A 16100-nucleotide genomic window follows, 5' to 3' on the forward strand; every position below is an offset into this window, starting at 1 on the left:
TTTATCTTCCTGATAAATGAAGAAAATATAATATTGTCCTTACTGCCATTAGAATTGTCAATCAAGAGGGAAACACAAGATAAAGGAAAATACAGTCATTCATCATTTCGTGCAACCATAAATAAACGATAGCAATGACAAAGGTCCAGCTGAAATATCGCACTCAAGACTTTTATACACTCAATGTCAGTGACGTGTTTGGCCAACAATTAGCGTCGAGCACAGGTACACATCTTCGTCTCATCGATAACATGACCCTCCTCATGAAAGTGTACCGTATCTAACGCCATTTACGTTAAAAAGCGATGATAACCTGGCGATTTTTTAATTGTGACAATTAAACCAGTCTCAAGAAATCAAACAGCTCTTTCTCTCTCAACAGCTGATTAACATGGCGTTATGTAAAGTCTTAAAAGTCACTAAACAATTTAGTGCTGTTCAAAATTAAGGTGTGAATTTGGTATACAGTTGAATGATATGTCAAGGTGTTGTGGAACCGCCACGTTTCTTGCATTTTCACGTGATCTACAGGTGGAAAAAGTGATTTTCAGCAAATGGTAGGTCACGTGATCACACAGGGATGCACGTGCTTCTCTGTGTTCATCGCGTTTATCTTTCATAGACAGATTACTTCAAGCACTTTAGTTCAAAATTCGTTTTGCATATTCCGTGATCAATGATGATAGGGTGATGCGTTTCTAATGGATTTCAGTATATCTATCATTGTGCCGATGTTAGGAAACAAACTTATATATAGTCAGGTAGTGTCTTTCACATTACCTTTACTTCTGGTGACTGGGTATTCCTTTTCACTGAAGGTTTATATTTAATGGTATATCATAATTATTCAACTGATTGATTCAGACTAGAAATACATGGGCTATATTATATAGTCCATGCGGTTTACATACAGTCATTTACTAGATCAATGAGTATTTACATGTAACTAGTATTTTCATATTTTCCATTGCAAGGATATGAATATTGCAGTATTTTCATATTGCAAGGATATGAATAGTTAAAAGCATGACCAACAGATACAAGCAATCTACCATATGATTTTGGGTCATTAACCAATGTTCGAACATTCTAAAATACAGAAATAACGTTTCCGTGCGATGTATTGTTTTTAATTCATTTTTATTCGAAGAATGATGGAAATGGAGGACGTTGGACTTATTGGTGTTTGGAAGGAGAAATGGTGGCCAAAACAAGCCAATTGTGATATCAAGACATCCCACGAAGGAATAACACTTGGAGACGTTCAGAGCACTTTCTATGTCCTCGGTGGCGGGATAGTGTCTGCAGTAACGGCCTTAGTGATAGAAAATATGTTGAAATATTACAAGACGATCAAACAAAGACCAATGGAAAGGGCAATTTAAGACAAGAAACACGACCACGCCCTTCTGATAACTTGATTTGTTCTGAGTCTAACGCTGCAGTGGCATGTGTTCTGTGAGTGGTTTTGCGGTCCCCTATATATAGTCCATGTCGTTTAAAGAGAATGTTAGATAAATATTATTGGAATGTGCCCGTTCAATAAACAATGTCTGTTTGCAAAAACTGTTTTTTCTGTTTTGGATTGGAAAAAGTCGCTTCTTTACCAAATGTCGTGGAAATAAATGGAAAGTAAACAAAATCGACTGTCTCAGAGAAATTATGCTGATTGAGCTGCGAGAGCTTAGGACATATTGACAGTCAATCTTCTACTGACAATTAGCTGTGTATCTGCAGCCGTTCGATACTGGACGAGTGCGGTAAAAGAAATCGACAGGTGAATTAAATTGTTTGTCAATATTTGTGAGGATGACATTGTGTGATCCTGAAATCCCTGTAAACATCATTAAAAGAACACACGCTGCGAGTGTTTATTTGAAAGTTCGTTAGGCTTGGTTTCTGGCCATGTGCATGTTAAATTAGCGTAATGAGCTTGACCAGATCGCACCTCCGGGTCATAACGTCCCTATACTTTGAATAAGTTCCACCTAAGCGCCGCAATTGGCATTGGAGTATTGTGTCACTTATGAATCGCAATTCGCTGTGAAGTATTGTGTCTCTTAGGCGTTGCAATTCGTTGTGAAGTATTGTATCAGTTAGGAATCGCAATTCGCCGTCAAGTATTCTGTCACCTCCACATGCATTGCGTCGTCATAGCATTGTGACGTCATAAGCATTGTGACGTCACGAGCAGAGTTAACAGTTACTATACTTTGGTTTTACCTGATGATGGGGCCAGAACAAGCCCTGAAACGTTGTACCAAACAATAAAAAAAAGATGAAACCCAGAAGAGTCTCTATGTTCAAGTATTCTGTCAATTAGGCGTCTCACTTTGTTGTCTCACCTAGGATTTTAGTAGCCTGATGAACGTTCGCAGCAATTCGATTGACCTTTTGAGCATGATTGTATAGAGCCTGGTTTCAGTTAAGTCAAACTTTGAATTTTCAACGTTGTGCACCACTAAATTTAAGGGAAGACTCCATTCCTTGTCCCTTTTGTGCACGGTTGTACAGAGCTTGGTTTCGGTTAAGTCAAACTCTTCATTTTTTCAACGTTGTACACCACTAAATTTAAGGGAAAACTCCATTCCTTGACCCATATGGCATTTGTTAATAAACATGGTGAACATAAATATACGTACGTGTCTATCGTGAGAGGTCATGACAATTTGTCAAAATCGAAAGCAAACCTCATCTAAAGTTAACTGTTACAACAATATGCAAAAAGCTCTACTTCATCATTGTTGACATCTGCGTAACAGGTCAGCTGAAAACATACAGACGAGAAGTTGGCATCCCCATAGGCACCAATTCCCCTCTGTACGGATAGAGCTCTTTCTTGATGTAATCAGAATCCCTGCTCTAGGTTTCTAAAATCAAAACAAGGCAGCCTGGCGAAGAAGTTTAACGTAAGCTTCAGGTGTATAGATGATATATTGTTCAATGACCATAAAAAAACCCAATTCCCTTAAACCTATTTTCTGATCAGAAATTCAAAATAACTTAAAACGAGGCCTTTCAAAACTTTTATAGAAAAAAGGTGGAGGATTTATCACAACCATGCGTATCAATGACAAAATTATGTCCGATGCAATTCCCTATTTTGACTTGTGCCATAGTGAACTATTTCAGATTGAGATCAGCTGTACATGGTACAAAAACCAGCGAGATCACAGCGTACCCACGAAATTATAGTAAATCTAGGCTTGAACTTCGACAAAAAACTTTTCACAAGGCCGTATTACAAGAGCAAAGACAACTTCCCTTGTATGTTTTGATTGATTGGGTTTAGTTTTAGGCCGCACTCAGCAATATTACAGCTATATGAAGGTAGGCTGTAAATAATCGAGTCTGGACCAGACAATCCAGTGATCAACAGCATGAGCCTCGATCTACTCAATTGGGATACGATGACATGTGTCAATCAAGTCAGCGAGCCTGACCACCCGTTAGCCCTGTTAGTCGCCTCTTACGACAAGCCTGGCCTGCTGAATACCAATTCTAACCCGGATCTTCACAGATGTATCATGTGGTTTGGAATCACTGTAAAATAGTCAGTATACTAAATCTGGTAAACAATCTCCGAAATGCACAGAACGGACTATTTGTAGGCCTTAAACAATCCGCGTTCATAGAACCATAATTGAATTCAGCACATCAGACAATCTTTAACCGTCGAGCAATCATTGAATTCAGCACATGAAGCAAATCTCATCGTAGAACGATCACAGAATTCAGCGCTGCGTCTAACCTCGGCATGCAATCTAACGCCCCACAGCTGACTAATGAAATCGGAGAAGGAGAAGTACAAGGAGACGAGGTGGCTTGATTGACAATGTCAATCATGAAAAGGAGGAGCTATGACATTGTCATTTTACAGTACATTCGTGTGTCAAGTATTGACGTTCCTCAGAGGGAATACCGTCCAACACCAATTTACGAAAAACAAGGCTTGTTTACAGTGATCGGAAATCAAGGCTAGTTCAGCTTGGATTGAAGCCTTCAACAAGAATGGCTGTATTTACGCTTCTGTATGTGTCCATTTGCTCTGCTTTTGTAGAGGGATTAAATATTGGTAAGATTTCATATTCACTTTTTCTCATTTAAAATTCATAAAATGAACATTGCTGTAGATTATCAGACAGGCAGGCACCGGTGTGGTACTTGTTAAAGAATGAGGCCAATTTTTATGCATATACAACTCCTTAATTCTGTATATGCGACGTTTCGACATATGTTCTAATGTCGTTGTCGAGCAAGTGGTGAATCTATGACAAAACGTCGCCTATACAGAATAAAGAAGTTGTATATCCGTAAAAAGTGTTCACATTCTTCATCTGCTCAACTTCTAGAATGCCAATCAAAGAAGGTATTTTTTGTAGAAATTGCAGAAACAACTTCCATTATAGTCAATGATTTACACCATAATGAGAAACAGAATTTCAACTCCTTCACATGTTCTTCACATGACAATTTAACATACCTTTCAGTATGTACTACATTTTATACCATTTCATTAACGTTCCATATTTCAAAATGAGCACAGAACTTATTTTGTAAGATGAATGATAATATGTTTGTTGATAAGAATCGTCTATAGAAAGGATGTAATGCAGGTTGAAATTGAAGCTAAATACCTTACTCTGTTGCAGCATATCTGGTCAGCGACAGGTCATCAGTAACTGCTAACGTCAACAATGGAGAGTCTGTCTCCGTGATCAGCATCAGCAGCAACAATACATATCAGCTGTGGAGAACAGGTACCAATGCTTTAGTCTGTGAATTATGGTTACGTGAATTGATGCCTCTTTGGAATGATGGTTAAGTTGTAAGTTTGCATTGGTGGCATTGTCCATCTAATATCCACTTCGATATAAATGTTGAATGATCAAACACTCTGTTTCCTATAAATCTTGAAGTTAATGCAGAAATGAAATTCAGCCGAAAATGCTAGTGATCATTTCTCAGGCATATAATATATATCTCAGTGTAGATCGTTGAGGCATCTCGTCAGGTACACGAAAGCGTGATAAATAATTTGGTCAATGAAAATGTGAAATTTGCGATAAAATATTTCTAGACTTGGTGATTTAGTATTTTAGTGATATTTTCTGTCACGATTTCATTTTGTTATAATGTTTTGCTATTATTCTGTTGAAAACAAGCGTATCATTACTCATTGATAACATGTACGCTAGAAGTTGATAAGGGCACATCGTGATGTTCCGGCTTACATATTTAGCTTCTTGGTCGTGGGATTACAATTCAAGTCTACCATCATATGTTTCAGTGTATATCACCCAAAATGTTTTCGACCTGTACGTCATGGACACTAGTATTGCTGTCCAACCGGCGATAAGTGCTGTTGTGCGGAATTTGGCCGTATGCATGCTTTCTGTTGATCAATATCTGGAAGATCCCCATTGTTACGTACAGTATCCACCAGGTTTGAGGGAACCTACAAGAAGGCCAACTTGTAGACAAGATACCAGAACGAGAAAACGCAACCACACGTCTACAGAATGTGCGGTTCTGTTGACATTAACTGTTTTGAAGTGGCCTCTTGTGAATATATTCTTTGATGACAATACAGGTAGGTTTTTCGGTTACACATAAATATCCATAATCTATTCGGACGCAACGATTGTCATTTACCCGAGGCAAGGGGTTTAGCTGACCGCATAATCCCGGTGTCGACGCTTGCTAAACTAATCTGGTGTTATGGAGATATGTTGAGCAATATTCTAACAGCCATCATCTTTGAGGTACAATCGAGATTTCAAAGAGCGTCATACGACTCTTGTTCAGAATTTGTTCTCCGGAGAGCGGAAGGTCGCGGGTTCGATCCCTGGGCGCGTCATACCAAAAGACGTTAAAACATGGTACTTGTTGTTCCCTGCCTGACGCTCGGGATTAATGGGTATAACAAGGACTGGTCGGCTCGGAGTCAGTATAATGTGTCTGGGGTATTTATGCTTCACTGCGGCATGGTATCTCAGTGGGCTAGCACTATAAAACCAGCTTTAGTCCGGACTAGCATTTGCACATTCACACGCATGCACGTCGTCATATGAGCGAAATATTCTTAAGTACGACGTTAAACTCCATTTCACCTCATCTCACAATCCAGTGATCAACGATCTACGCAATTGGGATACGATTACATGCGTCAACCATGTCAGCTAGCCTGACCACCCGATCCCGTTAGCCGCTTCTTACGACAAGCATGGGTTACTGAAGACCAATTTAACGTTTAACGTGCATCTATTTCCACCAGTATATAGTGACGAAAATAAAATTCATGTACCTCAGTTGGTAGAAAAAGTATGTATCAAACACATTATAGCGCAGGTGATTTATTTTATATTTGTACTTGGTTTGAATTCATCTTTTCTTGGTCACTGGTTCCTCAGCTGGTAAGGTGAGCTCCATTTCCGACGAGTTATCCGACCTCGGCGTAAACATGCACATGTTCAAAGTGGGAGACAATGAAACGGAACTATATGTACAGTTGTCCACAAGTTACAGTCCCGGAACAGTGAGCTACTACCTCGTCTTCTGTGCTCAAAATTGTCAGGCTGATGTGCTAGCCATGGTATGGAAATAGTCATTACAGAATTCATAACACTATGAATTGAAATTTTAATTAATAATTCCAAAAGAAATATTTACCTTAGTTTCCATTTGCTGGGCATGGTATGGAAATAGTCATTACAGGATTCATAAAACTAAGAATTTAACATTTAAAATACCAATAAAAGTAAGGTGCCTTTAAGAGCGAGTTATACAATGTTACGTGCCCAAATATTGGATCAACAGATCAGCATTGATTACTAATCTCAGTTCCCTCGAGAGTATACAACCATTTCCACCTATCTGGTACCCATCCACTGCTGGGTGAACAGAGGCATGTTTCAAACAGTCACATGACCAGGATACGACACATGAATCGTGCTTCTGTTTCGGGCAGGGGCGAACTCTCAAACCCTACGATCACCTAGCCAGCCATTGTTTTTTGTCGACAATTTGCAAGTAACTTCATCCTGACACTATCAACTAATTTCTAGATATACTGACCTTTGTATCTTAATGTAGGCAAGACATTTTGATGTGATCAAGGGACGACGCTCTGCTCTGAACATGTTTTCAAGATGGCTGCTGGTTGAAACAAACGAGCCTACAAAGAACTTCATTGGTCTGGCATCAAATCTTTACAATGTAGCTGTTATAACGGTTTGTGCCCCGTCATTTCAGTACGTATAATGTTGTCAGTTTGAGTAAATGTATGAGTATTAATCATCTCTGTTTCTAATCATGTACGTGCCCAAACAAACTTGGGTATTGCATGTGCTGATGTTAATGCATGACCTATTTTCTCCTACTAAATTATGTGCATTTGGATATTAACGCACATGTAATTACACTGAAATAATTGTGATCATACAGAGTTATTGATAGCCGATATTGTATCCTGTTACCTGCGTCCACTCAATATATTTTATTTCTGCTTTAAGGTGTAAAGTGAATATCAAATTGACTAAAGCCATTTATGAAATAAAAAAGCCCATTTCTGGTGTCCCCCGTCGTGATATTGCTGGAATATTGCTAACAGCGTCGTAAAACCATACTCACCCCCTCACTCCTAATTACAAGACGCCATTATCTATTACAAAGCATTGGTGTTTAACAGGCTCTTGGTTCCTTCCACAGCCTGAGATGTTCTTGATGACTCTGATGTTCACACAACGGGGAAGGGAGCTGGCCATGGTGCATCAGTTTGATGCTGTAGGGGACATTCCATCAAATATTAATGTCTTCCCTAATACTGAATTCGGATTTAATCTTCAAACGTTTGATATGACTACTTTGCCGGTAAGGTGCATTTCCTTTGCTTGATGTTCATTTGCAAACTATTGTTGCCTTCAGTGCAGTGAATTGTTCAAGAAAAGACATGCCTTGGGACAGTTTGTGAAATGGGGGCGGTGGGGTAGCCTAGTGGTTAAAGCGTTGGCTCGTCACGCCGAAGACCCGGGTTCGAATTCCCACATGGGTACAATGTGTGAAGCCCATTTGTGGTGTCCCCCCGCCGTGATGTTGCTAAAAGCGGCGTAAAACCAAACTCAGTCAGTCAGTCAGTTTGTGAAATGATGACATGGTGTCATATTTAAAGAATGAATTCCGAAGAATGCCGTCAAAACAATCAATTCATTACATATAATGGACTACCAAGAAAGGACATGGTCTCCAAATTTACGCCTTCATACGCAAAAGCCAAAAGCTGTTAAGTGTAGATATATCTTTCGTAACCCCACAAATGATATCTAGAAACAGCTGAATTTTTCAAAGGGCGTTGGTATTCAATGCCTGACGTATTATTTCTGTGTTAATATGTTGATATTCTAATGAGAGCAGTATCAGTTTTCATTTGTATCTTCCCCAGTGGAACCCATTCATCATCCGTACAAGACAAAGTGATGGACAGAACTCATCTTACATCGGCTACACTATAGACTTACTCGTCGAATTATCCAGGGTTTTGAATTTTACGTATGTATATCTGTAAAATATGTCTTCCAGAACTAGGATAATCTATATATAAATGTCTGTGTCATAGGCCATTGTTTACATGTCTCTCGGGAAAATGTTTCAACAACACCTGTCACAAAGACAGAGCAAGTAATAATTGATTATACTTGCAGACTCATCAGCTACATCGCACTACCTTATCAGTCTGTTTATGGTCGCCATAGTGACCAATCAAACAGTGTGTCTACTTAAGTGTATGGATCAAAGATACTTAAGTATCCAATTCGATTTCAAAGAGCTGGTCATCTTCTTCAGAAACGGTTAACTACTATAGGCTACCAGTAGGTTACATGTTTCCGCTGTGCTCGTATTAAAACATTGTGGCTCATTACAAATTGTTTTACAATTTATTTGGGAATTCCATACCCTTTTATGACGTTTAACATTCATATTTCAAACATAGAACTAACCAGCTTAATGAATCTGATTCTTTCGTATAAGTTCCCTTTCATGAAATTCCATGAAATTTTTGCTATATGGCAGTCTAAATATTTCGTTAACAATGACGCCACGTGTAATTTAAACTGACTGTTTCTTTTACGATTCAGGAGCAGTTCGTTAAATTGCGTTTTAATAACATTTATATTTCAGGAATGTACTGTTATCTGAGGAAAACAGTGATGTGGAATGATGTTTTCGGGTCACGTTTTATCGAGAAACTTCTATAATTGCTCTAGACTGAAACAGCGCAGAATTGAAATTTTAAAGGCACTTAGACTGTTTAAGTTGGCATGGGCACGTCTCTCTCATTTCATTTTATATTCAGACCAGTGGTTGTGTGAAGATAATATTTTTCACACAGGATATACAGCCAAGATGTATTTTGGAGACTTGATCATGACAACTCTTGCTGCTTGGCTAGTATAATTATCACTAACTTTTCTGGTATTTTTCCACACTGCTATTGAATTTTGTTCTGCCACTATTTTGTGTACTGCCAATGTGCTTACTCTGCAGTAATGTGTCTTGATTTGTAAACTTTGTTAAATTTTTCATACAATTGAAAGTTGTATAAAAGTTTTTCCTTTTTGGTTTTGCCAATATTCAGATACAAATTCAGGGAGCCAGCAGATGATGAATGGGGACGGGTCGTCGATGGCAACTGGACAGGCATGATTCAAATGCTGATCAGGAACGTAAGTCACATTCGTTGCTCCATTATATCACCGTGGTTACTCACTTCATATCACCCATGAAGATCCGGGTTAGAACTGGTCTTCAGTAGTACATGCTTGACGTAAGGGGCGACTAGCGGGATCGGGTGGTAAGGCTTGCTGACTTGGATGAAACATGTCATCGTGTCTCAGTTGCGTAGATCGATGCTCATGCTGTTGAGCACTAGATTGTCTGGTCCAGACTAGAATAATTGACATACCGCCGCCATATAGTGAGTGAGTGAGTGGGTATGGTTTTACGCCGCTTTTAGCAATATTCCAGTAATATCACGGCGGGGGATACCAGAAATGGGCTTCACAGATTGTACCCACGCCATATTGCTAAGTGAATCTTTAAACAACCAACCAACCAGTTTTGCGAAAGTTCTACGACAGCAGCCAGATGATACCACGAAGATGAGCAACTGAACCTCATTCTACAAGCGTCAGACAGGACTTCCTTAACAATACAAACATTCCTGCGTTGGCATGACCTTAATGTTCTCCTGATATTTAAACATGGAAATAACTGTGGGATTATCTGGATAGGAAAAATAAATAAGAGAAAACAAGTATCAAGACTTGGAGCGAGCTCTTTTTACGACTGGGAACAGACTCCTGCTAACGTGATACAGCGCTTGACGTTATTTAGGCGGCGACGTTTTGTGGCGTCCATTATTGCACCAAACTGGCACACTCGTTCTAATCCAGGGTTTACTGCCAACTTTAAACTGCTAAACTATTATATGCTGTTAATCGAGGGGTTGGTCAGTTTTTTCTGAGAGTTGGGGTATGGTGCCTTTTGGACGTCAATTTACAATCGGAGAGAGATATTGAAATTGTTTGCAGCAGCAGAGTTGTGATATCTACAAAGTCTCCAGGGCCTAGATTTTCGAAGCTCTCTTAGCGCTGAGATAGTTAAATTAGTTATAAGTGCCATACATTAACATTAATTTATGACTATCTTAGCGCTAAGAGAGCTTCAAAAAATCTAGGCCCAGAAACGGGACACATAAATGGCTTGCATATACTGGTGTGTGAAATCATGATCTTTTGTGATGAGCGAACACCTTGGTTTCCTCTTGATCAACAATACCCGTGAAGATCCGGGTTAGAATTAACCTTCAGTAACCCATGCTTGTCGTAAGAGGCGACTAACGGGATCGAGTGGTCAGGCTTGCTGACTTGGTTGACACATGTCATCGGTTCCCAACTGCGCAGATCGATGTTCATGCTGTTGATCACTGGATTGTCTGATCCAGACTCGATTATTTACAGACCGCCGCCATATTGCTGGAATATTGCTGAGTGCGGCGTAAACCTAATTCACTCACTCACTCACTTGATCAACAAAATATGTTTAACGTAGAAAATGAAAAATCCCCTTGTTGATAAACGCCGATGTTGATAGTTATGTGCTGGCTCACACAATCCGTACGAATCCAGAGAAGCTTATGAATGAGTTAAGTCTTGGTCAAATAATAGTTTATTAAAAGCAATACTGGTTTATTCCACAAAACAGGAAGTAGACATTGCAATGGCCCCTCTCAACCCAACAAGTGAGCGTCAAGCAGTGGTTGACTTCACCTATCCCATGAGCAACGACTTCATCACAGTCCTATTCACAAAGAATGACTCCCGGACCGAAAAGTGGATGACGTTTCTTCAGCCATTCAGCCGGCCCGTATACGGCCTGATTGGCCTGAGTGTCGTCCTTGCTACCATCATGCTGACCGTGCTCGAAAGCTACAGCCCACGTACCCTGGGGTCTCGTCGAATGTCCAGCAAGTCACTACAGGACATGTCCTGGCACATGATTGGCTCCCTGTTTGCTCAAGGTAACTCTGCATCGTATATTCAATTCAATTCAATTCAATTCATTTATTCTCAAAAAAGAACCACCCACGGTAGTACAGAAGAAATGTTTTCCTAACATAGCAATAATTTGTACTTGACAAGATATCGGTTATATTGTACAAATAAATGGCGACATTAAGACATTGTGATTGAAAACAATTACGAATATTTAAATATGAACCGATAAATATATAATCCGCTGTAGCAATCCGGCACACATGTATACAATCGCACTCGAAGGTACTTATCTATTATACAGATGAATTGTGCAAGGTTCTTGATTTCTTTCACACTTCAACTACTCACCAATTTCTTGAACTTGATTAAATTTGGGAACTGTATATATTTATTTGGAATAAAGTTGGATCTGTATTCATCAAAAGCTTCACATTTAAACAGGTAGTGGAATTCATCGGCTATACTTGGCGACATACACAGTCTACATGTCTTAAATTCTCTCTATTTACCAAACCAACGGCCAACTTCGACAGACAGATTATGGTTACAAGTTCTTTATTTCAGGAGAGAATAATATATTTGTTTGGGCAGAAGGAGATAATGCCCAAAGGGTTTCTCTCGATGTCAGATCTCCAGTTTTGATCTCTTAGAGTCTGTCCTACTCGAGCAGTTAGCCATTGGCTTGAAACACTTAGTTGGTCATGAAATACATAGGACAGACCACAGAAACATTACAGTCTTTCACTGTGGAGTTGACATTTCATTCACTTGATATACCCATGCCATGCATTTATCAAAACAATGTTAATTCTATGTTACATGTGTCATTCCAACACAAACGGTTGTGATAGATTTCATCAACATCATTAGTATTTAGGATAGATTTCATCAACATCATTAGTATATGATGCAAACAGGGGATCTTTCCTAATCAACGATGAAAAAACACAAGTTAGAGAGTATTGTATTTTCGGATATTAAATTTATTTTTATTTTTCGTAAATGGACGTCCAATTATTGATATCCTTCACTGTCTTGCTGGTCATAATGAGCGACTTAACCTGATCGGTTGGTTACCATCAAGGACTTCGTTGACTAGGTAATATAACGAATTGGAGCGTAGCATATATTTAGAACCAATATTTTGTCTCTTCAGGGTCTGACTCTCATTTGCAGACCACATTGCTATAGTTGTATCCCCGTGAAGAAACGAGTTGCAATTGGTCTTCAGCAAACCGTGTTTGTCGAAAGAGGCGACTAACGGGATTGGGTGGTCAGGTTCACCGACTTGCTTGACACACGTCATCATAACCCAATTGCATAGATCGACGTTCCTGATTTGAATCACTTTATTGCCTGGTCCAGATTATTATTCGTCCTATAGCTGGAATATTTATGTGTGCAGCGTTAAAAAAACAAATAAATATATATACTATTCACGCTTTGCTAAGGATCAGATCATTGATTCAACAGAAAACTAAAGTGGGGTCTAATTTGGTCTAAATATCTAAGCTTATTCTAAGCATGGATCCTTGGTTTCAGTATATCACTGCATTTTGTGGATCCCATACCTGCTATTGACAGGTGCTGTGTACTTGTCAGTGACTCGTTCCATGATTTGCAAAATGGTTGATTGGTGCCATGAAATGGTTACTCATGTATCAAGTGCAAAAGATTAGATTAAAGTGGCTGTTTGCCTAAAGAAGGGTTACCATATTATTATTTATCCAGTTTTAAGTGGATACAATTTCAAATTATAAATCGATGTTTAAGAAAAGTTGTGAATTTTTGTGATCCTTAGCAAAGTGTGAGTAGTATAGTTTGAATGATACGAACCGTGGAATAGTGTCCAGTAGTGACTGTCATCATTCTGTGACAGGTTGTAAACATTTACAGATATATTATTACCCCAGGTGGTGATGCCCCTCCGAGCTCCCTCCCTGGCCACGTGATGATGTCGTTCTGGTGGCTCTTCACCTTCATCATGGCGTCTGTGTACTGTGGGAACCTGACAGCGTTTTTAACCTTCAGCATTGAACATCCACCGCTGGACGGACTGGAGGACTTGGTCAGTAACAGCGACTACACATATGGCTATGTTGGAGGCAGTTCGTATGATACTTTCTTTGAGGTGAGGAAACACTTTGCTGAACTGATGAGGATGAAGATGAGGATTAGGATGTGAACTTGTTTTACTTTGCGTGTGAATTTTATTTTCAATGAGGTTTTGAAGTTTCCTTACTTTAGTTGAAATCTCATATAATGACCCATGACATTTCATCTTACAATGTTCCAAAACAGTTAAGTAAGTGTGTCCGTTTGTCTGGAGCTCGAAAACCAAATTCAATACAATAATAAAAAATGATGACTTGATTTAATAAAAGTCGTTGACATCAAGCAGTAACTTACATCCGTGGTGGTATGTGATCCTGTGCATAGAGCTCAGGTCACAAATCAGTTGGGCGCGTAGACTCCTTGGATGACCGTGTCTTGGACTTCAGTCTGAGAGTGTCTAGGACTTCAGTCCTGCCCCACAAAAAATGCACATATGACACATATGGTCTCACCTTAGGCAAGTGAGTTTGTTCAAAATTGCCTCTGTTCACCCAGCAGAAAGTGGGTACCCGGTAAGATAAGTCATGCGACCATTAAGCTTCCAGCGCCTCAGAGGCTGCTTGGATTATCCGGGATAGACTTTGTGATGTGCCGTTGAACGGCTTCGAGTTGGATACCAGGCGCCATATCAATTCATTACACATTTGTGTTCCCTCCGTCAATTCATTAACAAACCAATTTTTTTTTAAATTTATACTTGAAATGTGATCTATTAGATGTTCCCAGTTCCTTTCTTCATAGGGCACGACAATACCTCTGTATAGAAAGATGGGTAAGCGGGTAAAGGAATTCGCCCAAACTGATCCATCACATCTGAGCAAAGACATTGATGTGCATTTACGAAAGGTCAAGGCCGGGTCGTATGCATTTATTAGTTCCCGGATCTTGTTCGGCCTTTGGATGGTTGATAACTGCGATCTGACAGTCATGAAAGAGAACATTATTCCAACATTCACAAGCATTGCTCTGCCAAAACACTCAGAACTAACAAAGATATTCGCCGATGCGTGAGTATACAGTCAAGTTATACGTCATTTTCACGATATCTTATCAGGACTGAAATATACAATCCAACACTGAAAACGCACCACTCTAAAATTGTCCATATTTTCATCAAGACGGATTTCAGCATGACAATGATCAATGAATATAACTAACATGAAGTCGAAGTGCATGGCTAGTTGAAAAATGTTTTAGAAACATAATACCTGTTCATAGTATGACTCTTAATTCCAAAACGCGTCAACATGCAGCCACGCCATGAAAAAAGCGCGAATTTCATTCTGAAATCATACTGACTGTGACATTAAGAACAGATGTATGAGATGCGATTCTCATTGCTTCACTAACGATTGTGAAACGAGGACACAGATGCCGAGGTTAACACCTCACGAAAGAGAACGTGCACTAGGCATGATTCAGGTTGACACCAGCAGCAGGCATATTGCTCGACAACTTGGCCACTCAACCATCGTTAGGCTTCATAGACGACATCAGCAGACAGGCAGCGCCCGTGACCTTCCACGACCTTGGCAACAACGTGTCACGACGCCCCGTCAGGATCGCCATATTGACCTTGACCATATCCGTGTTCGAATACTGCCGACTGCCAGGACTGCTGCACTAGTTCAAGGTCGACGTGGGGTCATCAGCGCTGACACCATGAGACGACGTCTACATGCTATGCAATGGCGTAACAGACACGTTCAGTAAAGGTTACAACAATGGCATGGTGTGGTAGTCACTGACGAGTCACGTCTTCATCTACGTAATGCTGACGGCCGATTACCTGTTTGGCGTAGACGTGGTGAACGTTATGCTGATGAGTGTGTGGTTCAGACAGACCGTTGGGGTGGTGGGGTGTCATGGTCTGGGGTGGAATAAGCTACAATCAGAGGACTGCCTTCATGTCTGTCAAGGGAAAGTTAAAGCCCTTTACTGCCGTGACCAGATTCGTAAGAAACACGTCGTATGATTCTTCAATCACCACCAAGATGTCCATACATTTCAACCACTACTGTAGAAGTGGACTGCCATCCTCCAGAACTCGGAGGACGCTTATTGACTCAATGAGAGTGAGTGTGTTTAGTTTTACGCCGATTTTAGCAATATTGCAGGAATATTACGGCGGAGGACACCAGAAATGGGCTTCACACATTGTATCCATGTGGGGAATCGAACCCGGATCTTCAGCGTAACGAGCAAACGCTTTAACCACTAGGCTACCCCACTGCCCCTGACTCAATGAGAAGGCGTTGCACTGCATGTGTCAATGCAAATGGCGGTCACACGCGATATTGACTTTTCGATTTGACCCATAGTGTGTTTGATCCATTCTGAATGAGCGTCTTTTCTGTGTTGTTGTTTTTGTCAGACGTCCATCTGCTATTATCCACTAAAAAATGTCAATTCCTTACACGTGTTTTTCGT

General features: G+C 40.0%; 1 protein-coding gene across 1 annotated transcript; it reads left to right on the forward strand.

Moving 5' to 3' along the window:
- The first annotated feature begins 4353 nt into the window (after positions 1 to 4353).
- On the forward strand, positions 4354 to 14681 carry LOC124280456 (glutamate receptor ionotropic, kainate 4-like). The gene is made up of 9 exons (XM_046716394.1): positions 4354 to 4369; positions 4653 to 4760; positions 6414 to 6595; positions 7711 to 7872; positions 8441 to 8547; positions 9635 to 9722; positions 11263 to 11578; positions 13469 to 13686; positions 14412 to 14681. The coding sequence occupies exons 1-9, from the start codon at positions 4354 to 4356 to the stop codon at positions 14679 to 14681; spliced, it is 1467 nt and encodes a 488-aa protein (XP_046572350.1).
- The last annotated feature ends 1419 nt before the right edge of the window (positions 14682 to 16100 follow it).

The sequence above is a fragment of the Haliotis rubra genome, unplaced genomic scaffold (assembly GCF_003918875.1).
Source record: "Haliotis rubra isolate DU_JTF1 unplaced genomic scaffold, ASM391887v1 Scf268, whole genome shotgun sequence".
NCBI lineage: Eukaryota > Metazoa > Mollusca > Gastropoda > Lepetellida > Haliotidae > Haliotis > Haliotis rubra.

Coding starts and splice junctions, on each gene's coding strand:
- LOC124280456 (XM_046716394.1), top strand. Junction 9,723..11,262: donor TTCAAATGCTGATCAGGAAC/GTAAGTCACATT, acceptor TCCACAAAACAG/GAAGTAGACATTGCAATGGC. Junction 13,687..14,411: donor CGTATGATACTTTCTTTGAG/GTGAGGAAACAC, acceptor CTTTCTTCATAG/GGCACGACAATACCTCTGTA.